Source organism: Microcebus murinus, chromosome 3 (assembly GCF_040939455.1).
Source record: "Microcebus murinus isolate Inina chromosome 3, M.murinus_Inina_mat1.0, whole genome shotgun sequence".
Classification (NCBI taxonomy): Eukaryota; Metazoa; Chordata; class Mammalia; order Primates; family Cheirogaleidae; genus Microcebus; species Microcebus murinus.
The window spans coordinates 75923401-75938259 of record NC_134106.1 but is presented as its reverse complement, the minus strand read 5'-3'; the positions used below and the strand labels follow the sequence as shown (position 1 = coordinate 75938259).

General features: G+C 59.9%; 1 protein-coding gene across 1 annotated transcript; it reads right to left on the bottom strand.

Moving 5' to 3' along the window:
* Positions 1–149: 149 nt before the first annotated feature.
* Positions 150–13697, bottom strand: PROM2 (prominin 2). Its single transcript, XM_012786877.2, has 24 exons — positions 13335–13697; positions 12615–12664; positions 12061–12263; positions 11843–11963; positions 11522–11585; positions 11161–11250; positions 10654–10856; positions 10177–10251; positions 9414–9477; positions 9022–9181; positions 8528–8680; positions 7415–7538; positions 6815–6906; positions 6596–6680; positions 4378–4524; positions 3820–3891; positions 2965–3057; positions 2777–2830; positions 2436–2516; positions 2189–2257; positions 1334–1423; positions 1093–1199; positions 667–740; positions 150–450 (listed from the first exon to the last, which is right to left on the bottom strand). Exons 1-23 carry the CDS (start codon positions 13576–13578, stop codon positions 677–679), a joined length of 2505 nt encoding a protein of 834 aa, XP_012642331.1. The 5' UTR covers positions 13579–13697; the 3' UTR covers positions 150–450; positions 667–676.
* Between the last annotated feature and the right edge of the window lie 1162 nt (positions 13698–14859).

The window sequence follows — 14859 nt, the reverse complement described above, 5'->3', positions numbered from 1 at the left end:
CTTCCCTGGAAATCAGAAGCAAGGGCTGGGGAGGGCACGGGAGGGCAGTCGAGGCAGTGGGGAGGCCAGATGAGGGACAGGTGCAGGAGCTAGAGAGGGGCAAGGGGAGGCATGGGGTGGGGAGGGGGGCAATGGGGGTGAGGGGGTTCGATAGGTGAAGGACAGGCTCTTTCTGGCGATGACATATCTCAGCAAGGAGGGTAAGGGATGGACACTTGGAAGAAGCTGTCAGCTCTGTAGCTCAGCAGAAGTCAAGTGAGATTTTGAGAATGAAGGAAGGAGGGTCATGAGCAGAAAGGGGGCAGGAAAGGAACAGGCAAGATGGGGCCAGGTAAGCTGGAGTCGGGGATGGTCCAGGCCTGGATGCCTGGGCTCTGGGGCAAGCGCTGCAGAAGTCCTCTGGTGCCCCCGAGTTGGAGGGGGACAGGCAGCCGCAAGGATCACCTGGCTCTGTTATGGATTAAGAAGGAAACAGGTAAGGAGGAGGGAAGGAGAGCAGAGCTGTCAGTGCTGCTGCTGGATGGGCCACACTCAATACCCAGACCCCGCCAAGTCCCCAAACCTTCTTGCCCTCCTAGGCCCTGGAGACCCCAGATCCCAGCCCCTCCCTTCCTCACCTCTTCAGCCCCCGGCACTCAGGAGTTACAGGGGTGTGGGGAAACTCACCCACTGGGTCCTACAGCTGCAGGGAGGTGACCCGGGGGATGTGGAAGAGCTGAGTCTCCTCAGAGCTGGTGGAGCTGCAGCGTTGTAGAAAGAGAGTGAGCCCCACACAGACCCTCAGCCCCGACACAGGGACAAGCCCGGAGCCCTGATGCTCTTTCCTCAGAAGCCCTCCAGGGGATGGGAAGAGTCCCAAGAAGCTGAGCTTGGGTGGATGTATTGCAGCAAGCAGGATATGGAGCAGACATATGGGAGAACTTCCAGCCTTGGAGCTCCTCAGAGTGTGTGGCTCTCCAGGACTAGGGCATGAGCCTCCTCTGCCTGGGAGGACACAGGAGGTGGTGTGTGTGACATGGGGCCAGGGCCCAGCAGCAGGGAGGACGCCTTTCTCGGCCTCTGATGTGCCCTGTAGTCCTGGCAGCCCCTCACCTGAGGCGTTTCCAGATAGGACGAAAGTATTTGGCGGTCTTGACAGCAAAGATGATGCTGGGGATCAGGAAGAAGGTGCACCACGCCAGGCAGAACCAGAAGGCATTCTGGAAGGGGCGAGAAGCCAGCTCACTCCCAGTCAATGGGAAGGGCTGAGCACAGGCCTGGGTGGGGGCTGTGTCAGCAGGGCCCTTCCATGGGACCCAATGTCTACAAGCCTTGACGAGCAGGGGACACTCACCCAGGGGTCCACTATCATGTCACACAGGATCACACGGCCATTGTCCAGGGCTCCAGAGAGGGGCTGGCAGGTGGCAATGCGCTGGGTGACCTGTGGTCCAACATGCAGAGGTGTATGTGGAAACACCCAGACCCACAGGTGTACGCCCCGTGTTCAGAGAGAGAGGTTGATAGGGACACATATAGGCCCAGGGCCCAGCTGGGGCCACCACACACTTGTACATAGACACAGAGAGGCAGGTACGTATACACACATGGATGCAGGTCACACAGAGTTGGGGACACTCATGTAGGCTTCTTGCTCAATGCCTTCCCTTTTCATATATTTGCCAGCCTGGAATAAGGCCCTACTGTGTGCTCAGTGCTGTGGTTTAAGTCACACTGTCACCAGGGAGGTGACACGTGTGCACGCACATGCATGTCCTCACGTGTTCATATGCATACACATGCACACACATACACATACACTCACAGACACATTCGGGGTTAAGCCAGATCCCTGCCATCCCAGCGTGGGGTCCAGACAGCTGGCACAGGCTGTGGTGAGCAAGGGTCCTCAGGGGGAGGTGGGCTTTGTGGGCTGGCCATGGACAAGCTGGGAAGGGGCTGGCCCCAGGCAGGCATGAAGGCCAGGTGTGGCAGCATGTTCTGGAGAGCCACACCAGCCTGGCTCGGACTCAGGCCTAGGGAACGGCTGCGGCAGAGCCCTGCCAACAAGCAGGGTACAGACACCAGGTTTGGGAGTTTGGGTTCAATCCTGAAGGCCTGGGGCACCCCCAGAGGATTCTGTGGGCAGGTAGGAGTGAACAGCTGGTCCCTGGGGCAGTGATGGGTCATGCTCTGAGGCCCCACTCACCTCCTCTCTCACCCAGGCCACGTACTGGGAGAAGTAACCCATCTCCCGGGTCAGGAAACACTCACTCACCTGCAGGAAAGAGGGGATCCTGGGCTGCAGGGGTACCACGAACCAGCAGGCCCCCGCCCCTCACCATTCTTGGCAACACAAGGACAGGCCAAGCTTCCCAAGGAGCCACAGTGAGGGGATGGGGCTGAGAAGAAGCCTGGGGTGGAAGCCCCCTGGCCCTGCCCTGTCCCCCACTCACATTCCTCAGGATCTGGGTGGCCCAGGCAGGCAGCTCTCTTTGTAGGTAAGTGACATTGCCTAGGATGTCTGAGGTCTCCAGCTGCAGGGGAGGAGAGTCTCAACTCAAGGCCCTGCGGGGTTGGGGAGTGGCCACTCATGCATTCATCCATTCATTAATTCAGCGTAGAACACACAACACACTCACCTTAGTGGGGGAGAGGGGTAGACCAAAGGTGGTGGTCCTCAAGGCTCTGCCCACCCATCCCCACCCTCAAACTCCACTGGGACCTGGCAGAGCTGGCAAGGTCCCAGGCACTCCTCCCTCCCTCTGGGCCCACCCACTTCACCCCCAGCAGCCACCTGGAGAGCTGGGGCAGAGGACTCCAGGGCCCTGACACTGAGGTTGAGCTTCGCCTGTGAAGAGACCAGGGATGGTTAGGGGAAGGGGTGGGGTGGGGCGTGGTTCCCAGCACCCCAATCTTCTTTGATTGTCCTCTCCCCACCCACCCTGCTCGCAGACCCCAGTCCCCCTGCACTTCTCAACTTACCACGAGGCTCTGCTGGGGGACGACCTTCTCCTGGTGGAGGTTTCTGAGCCTCTGGGCCTCCTCTTGCAGCTGCTGCTGCAGTGTATGATTGCGCTGGGGAAAGACAGAGATCAGAAGGCCCGTGCCCAGGACACGACAGGCTGGGCAGCGTACCTTCACCCAGCCTTTCAACGTGACTCACTGGGAGGAGGTAGCAAGCTGGGCTGATGCAGAAAACCGAGGCTCCTTAAGCTCCATGGCCTGCCCTGGGTTTGAGGGGCCCCAGCCCAAGTTCTAGGTCTGCCCTGGCTTTCTGGGTGCCCCTAAGTCAGCTGCAAAACCTGTCTGAGCTGCAGTGGCATCTGCTGAAGTGGAGGAATGTTCCTTGCTCTACCCACCATATGGGGTTGTGGATCTGAGATGTCTCAAAAAGAACTTCTGAAATTCTAAATATTTGTAAATACAAAGTGTTATTTGTTTCCCCTGAAGGGCAACTGTCATGAAATCTGATTGACTGCAATGTCTTCACAGCACTTGTTCCAGCAAATTCTGCCGGCAGCGTGCACTTAGAAACCTTTGCCCAACTGTATGAGGTCAGACCAGTTATTCATCTGATTGACACAGATAGTCCACTTTGCACGTGAAGAGACTTGCCCAAGGCCACACAGATAGCTGGTGGCCAAGCTCGAGTCAGAACTAATGCTGCACAACCCTCAGGCCCAGTGAGGAGGTTAGGAGCCTCAGGCTTCACTGGTGGGGTCCTCAAGCCCCTGCCTTTGCTCTGACCTCCTTCCCAATCCAAGCGCTGCCACACTGTCCTGCCTCCCGAGTGTCCCTCTGACTCCCACTGCCCAGGGGGTTTCTCTCCCTCCTCACTTGGGCATGGACCAGCCCGTCCAATTGCTGAGCCAGCTGCTCCAGGTCGGTCTTCACCACTGGCTTCTGGATCTGCGGGTGGACAGGATAGGACAAGAGAGCTGACCCCACACCCCCAGTGCCCCTGCTACCTGCCTGCAGCTTCTGGATTCCCAGTCTTGTCAAAGGTAACCCACACCAATGAAGTCTATTGTGACACACCAGTCACAGTGGGTTTGACCTGGAACTGTGAAGCATTTCAGACATTTTCCCAGTGACATAGAACTGACAACAAATGAGGTGCTCTCGGCTGTAACTCAAGCAAGAGGCGACTTCCCACCAGCGTTCACAACAGTGGGTTCAGGACCATGAACAGCGACACATGCCGTTGGGGCAAGAGAAAGGGCATCCATTCCCGCGTGGCCTGGGGTGGCGGTACTAGGATGGGCCCCAGGACACATATGGAGGAGTTGAAGGAAGGTCAAGAGCTGGGACAAGGCGTGGCGCCTGCCCAGCCCCTCTGTGGGCCCTCTGTTCCGTTGCCATCTGTCTGGGGTGCCTGAGGTGCCCACTGCTGACCTGAGCGAGGAAGTCGGAGTAGCGGACACGCTCCAGCCCACTGCTCTGCAGGGCCTTCAGGTCCTGGTGGGCGACTGGGCTCAGCAGGTCCACGTTCTGCATGTCCATTTTGAGGCTCCCCAGCTTTTGTTGCAGCTTGTGAGTGTACTGGGAGGGTAGGGGTGGGGGTCAGCCCAGTGCTGAGCCATGTTGCCAGAGATGCTCCCCTAGGGAGGGGTCACCGGGCTGGCAGGGCCCTCCTCCTGGATCTCCAGCCTCTACCCTGGACACAGCCCCAGCCCCAGATAGGCTCCCAGGAGGCCCGTCTTCCCCCACCCCAAACCGCTAAGACCCAGCCTTCCTCCAGCAGCTATCTGGCTCCTGGGCTGCTACACACACCTTCCCTGGTCACCTGACACAGAACAGCTTTCCCGGACCCTGTTTATTGCATTATCTGCGTCAAGACCCTCAGAGCACCTGCTGCTCCGGCATTGCCTTATCTTTTTGGGTACTTGTTCATGGCCATAGCGCCATGAGAGCAGAGCTTGCCTGCCTACTCCGCCCGAAGCCCCCAGCATGTAGAGCAGAGGCACATGTGGTGTGGGAGGCATACAGTCAGCTTGTGAATGAATGCATGAACGAATGCAAGGAAAGACCCTTGGCATTTTCCTACCATTGCTGGAAGAGATTTGGGGGCCATAAAATTCAGCCCTAGTGTTTCATAGCTGAGAAACTGAGGTCACAGAGGAGTGTCCACTTGCCTGAGGTTAGACCGCAAGTAGAGACCAGGGCCCTGCTCTGTTCACCTCTCCCCTTCCAGCCAGGCTGCCTTCGCCAGGGGCAGAAGGGCCTAACCCTCTTGGGGGTGGGGTCTCAGAGCAGCATTTCAGGCATTAGTGACAGGTATGGAGGATGTGGGAAGGTGGCAGTGCCCTCGTGGTGCCCTGGAAACCACACCTGTCTTCACATAATCAGCTCATTACTGTCTCCTTTGAGAATGAAGATTCTTTTTTTTTTTTTTTTTTTGGTTCCTCTTTTTTAAAAACAACACATTCCAAGGAGTTCCTAGGAATGAGGACAAAGATCCTTAAGGTCACATTTGGTATGTTGCCAGATAGCCCTGAGGACTGCCCAGTCCATCTGAGCCCCTCCCAGGACCAGGACAGAGAGCCCTCCACCTAAGAGCTGGGACTTCCAGCCAGTGGGACATGGGGGCTGCTCTGCCTGGGCCCTGCTGCAGCCCTCCCCAGCCAACTTCATCCAGGGTGGTGTCTCTGGCCTAGCACTGAGATAGCGCCAGCTCCATGGGCTTCCCGTCTGGTTGAAGACACTGAAGGAGGCGTGAGCTGAGGCATTAAGCCAGCTGCCCCTGGGTACACACTTTAAGGCATGGGATTGGGACTGGCCCACTTGCCTGTGCCACCTTGTGGGCTGAGACTGGGTGGTGGATCCCAGAGGAGTTGGAGGGGTTTTCAGGACAGTGCAGAATCAGGAGCAGGCAGGGAGTGTGTGTAGTGGGTTTCCCCCGGATGTGCTTAGCAATGGCTCCCGGGGGCCCTGGAAATCAAGGCGCCGCTCCTCCCACCTCCCTTCTGCATGGGGAGAGGAAAGGAAGGAATGTTTTATGGCTTCCGTACACCTCTAGGAGAACCACATTCTCAAAGTATGGCCCTGTTGTGAAGTAGCCCTTCCTTTCCTATGTTCTAGAACTGTCTCTTGCCAGCATCAGCAAGTGTCTCCCATTCTACACACGAAGTTCCAGGAAAACCCAGTGGTTACAAGAAGAGGCTCAGGAGTGGGGCTTGGGGTAGAATTCTGCCACCTACCGCTGTGTGAGCTGCGCAAAAAGCCTGTGGTGGCCCCTCCAGCAGGGTCACCCAGCCTCATCACGACCTTCCATTGCTGCCCCCTCCCCAGCCTCCTCTTCCCGACTGGAGTATCCCAACCAATGCCTGTCCTCAGAATACAACCACTCCTGAGTCTACTTGCTCACTGCCACCATCCTGTCCTGCCATCACATCAGCTGTGCTCAGAGCTGGCCACAGCCTCCAGGTACTCACGCACCCACGCCCACACCTGGCACCTTCCCCTGGGCTAGTAGCTGGGCCTCTGCCCTGAGGCACCTCAATTGCTCAAGGAGACTTCTCGGGTTCAAAGAGATGGTGCCTCTGCAGAGGCAAGACCAGAGGAGAGGAGTGTGCAGGAGGGCTCCTCACTGCCTTCTAGAAGATTCTCTTACCTGGCTGATATCCAGGTGCTGCTCCAGGTTGTAGGAGTCATTGAGCTGCAGGACTCTCCAGAGCACAGCCCCTTCCTTGCACTGCCTGGGGAGGCACGATGGGCATTGAGGATGGGCGACGAGGGATGGCAGGTGGGGGCTGGCGTCACCCTAACGACAGGGACACCACCTCTGCCACCCCTCCTCACTCCCCAGTCCCAGCCCAGACTACCCACTCACTGATAGGCCAGGTGGATGCTGATGTTTTTCTTCAGACCAAGAAGGTGGGACAGGTTCATAGACGGGGGCAAGTTCCCTGGGGTATCTGCAAACTGGGGATGGGCAGAAAGAAATGGGGCACAGAGCAGGGCAGGTGCAAGGCCTCGCAGGTCCCACCGGGCCCTACCCCATGCCACGCTGGCACAGCAGAGACCAGGGGTGGGAAACACCCCATGACTCCAGCCCAAACCTGACCTATAACTCCAGTTACCCCTGAGCCCTAACTCCTTACAAGGACTCTCCTGTGGGTCTCCAGGAGGGGTGGTTGGCAGAGTACCCAGGCCAGCGGCTCCGCTCACCTGCTGGAAGCACACCTGGCACCAGGGTTCCGGCTCCCAGACTCAGTGTCAGGAGAGGAGAGGGCCTCGGGTCTGGGTGTAATCCTCAGGGTCCCCGCCCTGGGGCCTGGGCAGCATCCCAGGGACTCATGGACACACTCTCTCTCTCTGCCCCCATCCAGTGGTGGTTTTCTGTTCCTACCCTCCCCAGCCCCCTCTGGCTCACACGTCCTTACAACCCTTTTGCTCTGCCCACACGTCCCTGGAGTGGGGACAGGCCCACCTCATAGAGTTCTCCGCTCTGCCAGCTCCGGCACACCAGCGTCTGCATGTTGCCACCCACCAAGAAGGTGGTGAAGATGAGCAGGATGAGTGGGGCAGCGAAGATGAAGCTGAAGCTCACACCTCTGGAGGAGAGAGAGACGGGCGGAGGGAGAGCGGTGACCGGCTGCCCTGGACCACAACCTCTGCCCCACCCGTGTCCCAGGCCCACATGGTCAGCCAGGTGGCTCAGGCAGAGCCTTTAGGGAAGAGGAGCTCAGAGGCAAGAGGGACAATGCAGAAGTCTGGACTGTCCCCTCATCCCTGCCGTATCCCACCTTGTCGCTGGTGCCCTAGGGGGCTCTGACAGCCTAGAAGAGAGGACAGCTGTATTGTTTGAAGAGGAAGGACTGCTCACTTCTGGGCCTGGGGCCCATGGAAGTGACCTGCTATAGAACCCAGCCCTCACAAGGGTCACCTGGCATGGGCAGGCATGACCCACCAGCAGGGGCAGCACCCAGGTGGGTCTGAGTGATAAAGCTCCTTAGACCACTGAAGTCCATGGTGCCACTGACTTGCAGGGCTTCTTTGTGAGGTGGCCACAGCCCCACGCCAGGCTGTGAAGCTTGGAGAATGAAACATGGGGTGGATTTCAGCCCCTACTCACCCCTTTGGCCAGGTACCCTTGTGTAGTGAACAGCCTGCACAACTGTACGTGGCAGCCCTGGTCTTAAAGACTATCTAGCCTAGGATGGCAAAGAGATTCTACCTCTGGTCCTGCCTCCTATTGGTGGGGGTGGCGGCCTGGGAGCCGGGTTAAGAAGAATCCCGAAGCTGTGTCTGGACTCAGGGGAAAAGGTGCCCACTGAGTGCTACAGTTGCCACTGGGGGGGAGGGGGAAGTGCTGCTTATCTGCCATTCCTGCTCCAGTCCAACCCCTTTGGATTGAGAGAGGGGATTGTCCTACAGATGAGGACACCGAAGCCCAGATGGGTCACCCAGTATGTCAGCACCAGAGGCAGCATTAAAGCTCAGCCTAGGCCTCGGCTCCTGTAGCCACCCCAGGACTGGGGTGCGGCAGGAATCTGGCCAGCCAGTGGGAAGAGACCCTCCCCTCTCCCCAGCCCTTGCTTACGCCATGAGGAAGTGAGCTCCAGCCTCGCCCTTGGCTTCCGAGTGGCCGGGGTCCTCCCTGGTAGACAGCCCCCAGATGCCAAGGTGGAGGCCCAGCAGGTTACAGACTGCTACCAGCAGGACTATGGAGCACAGCACGCAGCCCATGATCCACCTGCCGCAGAGAGGGTGCGGGGGTCACTGAGGAGGGAGGCAGCTGGCACCGGATGGACTTAGTGGCTGGGGGGCCTCTAACCCCAAGGCTGAGGTTTTAGAATTGCAGGAGTGGATGCTTCCTGAGGCAGTAGATGGTTCCAGTGCTCCTATGGGGTCCCCAGGCTCAGGTCCCCCAGGCAAACAGCCAGGCTGGGGCATGGAGGCCTGAGGAGCCAGGGGTCTTGGCTTAAATAAGGCAGAGGCTCAGTACAGCCGGGAGTTGATGGGGGCTATGAATGCGCTCAGGGCAGAGGAGAGGCTGTGCTGCCCATCTCACCCCCAGCCCGGGATCTCGGGCACCTGTATGTCTCATATCTCTGCACCTCCTGCAGGTAGGGGCGGCTGCTCTCTTCCAGCTCCTCAAGCGCCTGGCTCCAGCGGGAAGCTGCCACCGAGCCCGGGAACCGTTCAGCCAGTGTCCTCACCCCTTCGGGCTGCTGGGCCACTTCCTTCTTCAGCTCTGCCCAAAGCAGCAGGGACTTGTGGGATCAGGAGGGCACACAGGGACCCAGGGGCAAGATGGCAGGGCCCAGGCAGGAAGAACATCTGGGACACACAGAGGGGACCTACTCTCTTCCGGGGCCCACCCAAGAAGGATGGCTTCTCCTGCCCCCCACCCAACCTCTCCCCCACAAGCACCCTCGGTAGGGGTGGCGCCTAGGAAGCTGGTCTGGCCCCTGGCCGGGCCTCACCTGTGACCGTGTTGGCCATCTGCATGGCAACCAGGACCGGGAGGGCATTGAAGGTGCTGTTCTCCTGTGGGAACCAAGTGGAGCTGTGCCTCCCACCCTCTGCCCAGTGTCCCCTCTTGGGGGACCCTGCAGTCACCAGGCCCACACAGAGGGCATCCCTCCTTGGAGCTCCCAGCTCAGGAAACAGGCTTCCCTTTGCTCTCTTGGTCACTGTCTTCCTCTCCCCACCCTCGGCCCAGCCTGACTCCACTCCCCAAACATTCTCCTCGCAGACCCCTCCTTCCTAAACCCACCCCTCTTTCTAGACTACTGCAGTCAATCCTCAGCCACCTGGCACACAACTGCCGAGTCTATCTCCCAAAAGCCCAGCTCCAACCTCACCTTCCAGCCCCAGCTCCCTCTTCTTTCCTCCCAGAACCTTCCACTCCAGCCACCCAGCACAGCTGACTCACCATTTCCCCAGTTCCAGGTCCCAGGTCCCAGGCGCTGACTCACACCGCACCCTCCCCCACGGCCATCTCCACCTGGGAGAGCCTGTCTGCCCTCCCTGCGCTCACTCCCTTGCCACCCAGCCCCCACCACTCTGAGGGTCCCAGCTCTGTCTTCTGAGACCAGACGGTGCACATGCCTCCCACCCAGGTGCCATATGGGATGTGAGTCCCCAAGTCCCAGGTTCAAGTCTTGGGTTCCTGTTCCAAAAAGGGGAGGCTGAGGGCCTCATCTGTGAGTCCTCAGTTGGGGGAGGAGTCAGGTGGGCACTCACCTCCTGGACCATGCTGGAGAAGTTGGCCTCTGGGACACCCTTCAGCTGATGCAAGACATCGTCCAGAGAGGGCACCTGAAATGAGGGTGGGGGGTTATGACAGAGTTCACGGAGAGGCCTGAGGGAGACTCCTGTAGCAGGACGGGGCAGAAGCCTTTGAACCCTTTATGTCTTCAAGTATAAAATCGGGACCACCACAGTCCCCTTGCTGACCCTGGGAAGGGGGCAGCAAGAACTGTATTAGGGGCTAATACAGGTGCAGCTCACAGCACACTGCATGGCCCAATGAGAGCTGGCGACCCACTGCCGGGATGACCATCACTAGCCATGGGCGCGTGGAGCAGGGGAGAGGCAGCCCGTGGAGGGGATCAGGAATTTGCCTCTGGAAGCCCCAGGACCATCAGATGCCCAGGGATCCAAGGGCAGTGGCAGAGCTGCCCTGCGCAGCTCTAAGAGGCCTCTGTCCTGGGCCTGCACCTGGCTGAAGTCAGCACCCAGCTCTAGGGCGCTGACACGGCTCAGGGCCCCCGCGCAGTCCCCCTCGCACAAGGGCTCCTGCAGCAGGTGGAGGAGGTGTTCCTTGCGCTCCTGGACAGCTGGCGCCAGGTCCTGCTGCGCTGCCCACAGCTCTGCAGTAGTGTCGTTGAGGGCTCGGAGGTGGTCCACGGTGACCTGAAGGGCTGATAGACCCACATCTGGCCTGAGCACCACCCACCATCCTCAGAGGCTTTGCGGGAGGCAGACCATCCCCCTCCCCCAGCCAGAGGGACCTGCAGTCCTTGACCTCTGTGGGTACCGTGGAAATCGCCCCAGGCACGTTAAGCTATTAAGGCACAGTATGCCAGGACTGGGGATCCTGGGATAATATAAAGGGGAACTCATGGTGGAGCTGAGGCAGCACAAGAAATCCAGGGCTGGGTGAGGTGGGCCTGCCCCGGGATGCCTGCTGGCCCCACACCCACATGGCCCGCTGGTCCAGCTCACCCTGGCCCAGGCTGTGCACTGAGGCCAGCAACGGGTACACGGAGCTGCTGAGCTGGGTGTGGATCGTGCTTCCGATGCTCATGCCGACACCTGCCGAGCACAGGGCAGTCTGCAGGGATGGTCCCCAAGGGTGGAGGGGCTCCCACCCCTCCATCCGGCCTCCCCAGCCAGGCACTGGGCCCCCCAGGGTGGGCGCTGGCTTCTCCACCCTCTGTGCAGAGGCTGCTGTGCCTGCTCTCCAGCTGCGCTCCATTCCCACCCCTGCCCGGGTGGAGTGGTGGGATGAGGCAGTGACAGCCTCCCCCACCCCCATCACCAGCTGGCCTGAGCAGGGGCCCTGCCAGCCAGCTGTGACCCTCACCGTCCAGCTCCTTCAAGACTCGCTCCTGGGGCAGGGAGAACTGCTGTGCCACAGCCCGCAGCTCCTGGGCAAACATGGGGGCATGAGGCTGCCCTTCTCTGTCACCCGTCAGCCCTGACTCCCATCCCTTCCCTGACCCCAGGACTGGGCATCCATCCTGAGAACACCATGGGTGCCCCAGCAGGGGCAGCCAGCTGTAGGGAGCAGGGGCTCTCTTTCTGCTCTGCCGGCTATGGCTATAGAGGACCCACTCTGCTCTGTCCTGCCCCAGCCTGGTGCTCATAGGGGCACGCGGGTGTGAGGGGGATACTCGGTGCTCACCTGGGGGACATCAGAGACCAGGCCCCGGAGGCTGAGCAGGGTCTCAGGCACAGCCTGCACACTGGGGCCCATCTGTTTGTGGATGCTCTGGTTGGTGACAAAGGCACAGACGACGCCAGCCCTGCAGGGATGGAGCGCGGAGGAAGGGGCTTGTCCGGTGCCCATGGGAGCCTCGGGCCACGGCCCAGCCCTCCCGCCTGCCCTGGGCAGCCCCTCACAGCAGCACGAGGGTGGTCAGCAGCAGGAAGGCCATGAGGGTGCCGCGCTCACAGGCCATCGCCTCGTGCTCTGTCTTCATGTGGCTCCTATGGCGCCGGCGGCAGCGGCAACAACAGAAACAGAGCCCAGCGGTGGGCACTGCCAGGAGGTAGAAGCCTGCGATCACAGCACACAGCACGTAGCCTGCCTCGTACCGCACCACCTGGGCAGGGCAGCCAGGCATGAGGGGCCGTCCCCTCCAGCCGCCATGGCTCCCACCCGAGGCCAGAGGGAAACCCAAAGGGGGGGGTGCAAAGGTGGTAGGCCCTGTCCTCACTGTCAGTTACCATCTTACAAAGGAGCAAACTGAAGTTCGAGGAGGTTCGAGCTCACAGCAAACCCCACTGCCAGGAAACGGCAGAGCTATGGTTGGGTGCGGGTCTGGGGACTGTAGTGCCCGCGGAGGAGGGGGAAGGATGCTCGAGCCCCCCACCCTGGTGGACCCTGAGTGGTGGTTTTTCTGCCCCCCCCCCCACCTGCTGTGCTCCCTCCCAGCCCCTCCCTCGGTTCTCACCTCATCCACCTTCACCGAGGCGGGCTCATTCAGCAGGGTCTTCACCAACTCTACCGGGAAGAGCCAAGTTGGGGGTTTGGGGTCAGCCACCACCGTGCCCCTGTGTCCACCCTCTCCCCACTGCCAGGCCAAGGTGGGCTCTGGGATAGGGCCACTCCCACCCTTGGAGAAGGCAGTGCCACTATCCTCTGTGATACCCTGCCCAGGCCTCAGTGCTGCTGCAGGAGGGAGCAGCTGAGGGGAGGCCGGCAGACTCCCCTCCTGGACCCCACAGGACCCTCTGCAGCCTGGGCAGAGGCAGAGGAGGAGCCTAGCCTCGCAGTCATTCCCCTCAAGAGGAAAGGGACAGGCCTGGGAGGGGTCCTTCAGCCCCTCCTGGCCCTCCAGCCCCTAGCACCACTAGACTCAGAGACTGTCTGAGCCAGGCCTAATGTGACATAGTGCTAAGGCAAACTCCTTTACTTTATAGACAGAGCAGCTGAGGCTCAGAGAGGGAAAGGGGTCTGGCCAAGGTCACACGGGAAGGTTTGGGAGCCCTCTCCAGATGCTGCCCCTGTGCCCCAGGACTATTGCAAAGGAAGATGGTGGTGGGGAATGCAGGGTCCCTGCTGCCCAAGTGTCTCCGGACAGGGTGGGCACACCCACTGTGGAAGGGAGACAGAAATCTGGCTAAGGACCCAATACCAGCTGAGGCCCACCTGAGGGGAGGGACACACTCACCTGAAGGGAAGGGATTGGGCTGCACGACAGAGAGGAAGCGGCGCACGGTGCCATAGAGGAGGTCCAGGGGCCCTGGGGCACGGACACGAGGGGCCAGCCACTGGGCTCTGGCCACCCGGGCGAACGCCAGGTGCTCAGCTGGTCTGAAGGGCCCGCAGTCTGCAGCTGCCAGCCCTGGCAGACTCAGGGCCAGCCCCAGGCCCAGGCCCAGCAGGGGCGCCAGGAGGCCAGGTGTGCGCCTCATGGTGTCTGATGGGTGGGCAGCGGAACAAGCTCAGGCTCAGGAGTGAGCGGGCGAGCACGGGGGCAGGCCGTGCATCCTTCACCAGCCTCGTCCCTGTGTCTCCACTCCACAGCTCTGAAACCGGCCTGACAGGTTTGGGCTACCTGGGCTCCCGCCCACAGCGTAGGAAGGGCAGGGGCGGAGGCCTAGGGTAGGGGGCAGGGCCTACCTGGACCGCCCTTGGTGGCCTGGGGTGGAAGCCTGGGCTCCCTCTTCCCCCACAGATCTTTTCAGGTAAGGGCTGCCTCCCCCAGGCTGGGTCCAGGATGCAGCTCAGGGGCTCTGGATTATCTAGGGAGGCCCAATTTCAAAGATTATATTCCATGCCCAGCCCCAACAGCCCAATCTGGGGCCTGGGAAAACAGTCACCTTGTGAAGCCCTGGCCCAAGGGATCATAAGACCCACAGGCCCAGGAAGTAGGCTCGTTCCCCCCTGGGGCTGTTCTGATCCCAGAGGTCACACCTAGCACCCATAGCCAGGCTGACTTGGCACAGAGGCACAATCTGACAGGCGCAGTCCTTTGGGAGGGCAGATCCCAAAAGAAGTGTGCCCTTTGGCCTAGCTGTACCCTGTCCAGTCCTCAGCTGAGAGAAGTGATCAGGAGTATGCCCAGAAAGTCGCCTGTAGCCAAGCTGGTCGTGGGGAAGTATTGGAGGGTGTCCCGGTAGCATTAGTCATAGCACCAGAAACTGTCCCAAAGTCCACCCTTGAGGAGTTGGTGAAATGAGCATCACCCATGCCACACTGGGCAGTCATCTAAGAAAATGATGTGAAAATGTCTCTTTTGACCTGAAAGGTGCTCACGATGCATTACTAAGTGCAGACAGCAGACTACAGAAAGGCACATGGAGTGAAGGTGTAAGACAGTGATCATCTCCAGGGGAATTCTCAATAATTTTTAATTCCCTTTTGTTCACCTGGTTTAATGCACCCTTTTGATACATTTTCATGCATCAAACATGTGTGACTCTTGTTTAATGCAGTAGTAAGTTTGCAAGAGTCCACGACAGCCCCCAGCCCCTGGTTGGCAGCCCTGGAGAGAGGGCTAGGTGTGTGGCTCTTGGGACCTCAAGCTCAGCCCAGGGCAATAGCTCAGGGCTGGTCTGTGGGCTGGGTGAGAGGCTCCCGAGATGTTCCACTGCACCTGGCGGAGTTAGCAGTGAAGACGGGACCTATGTTTGAATGAAGGCTGAGCTGGCAGCGGAGTTCTTAGGCTGCCCATTGCTGCCCCTGCAGTTTTC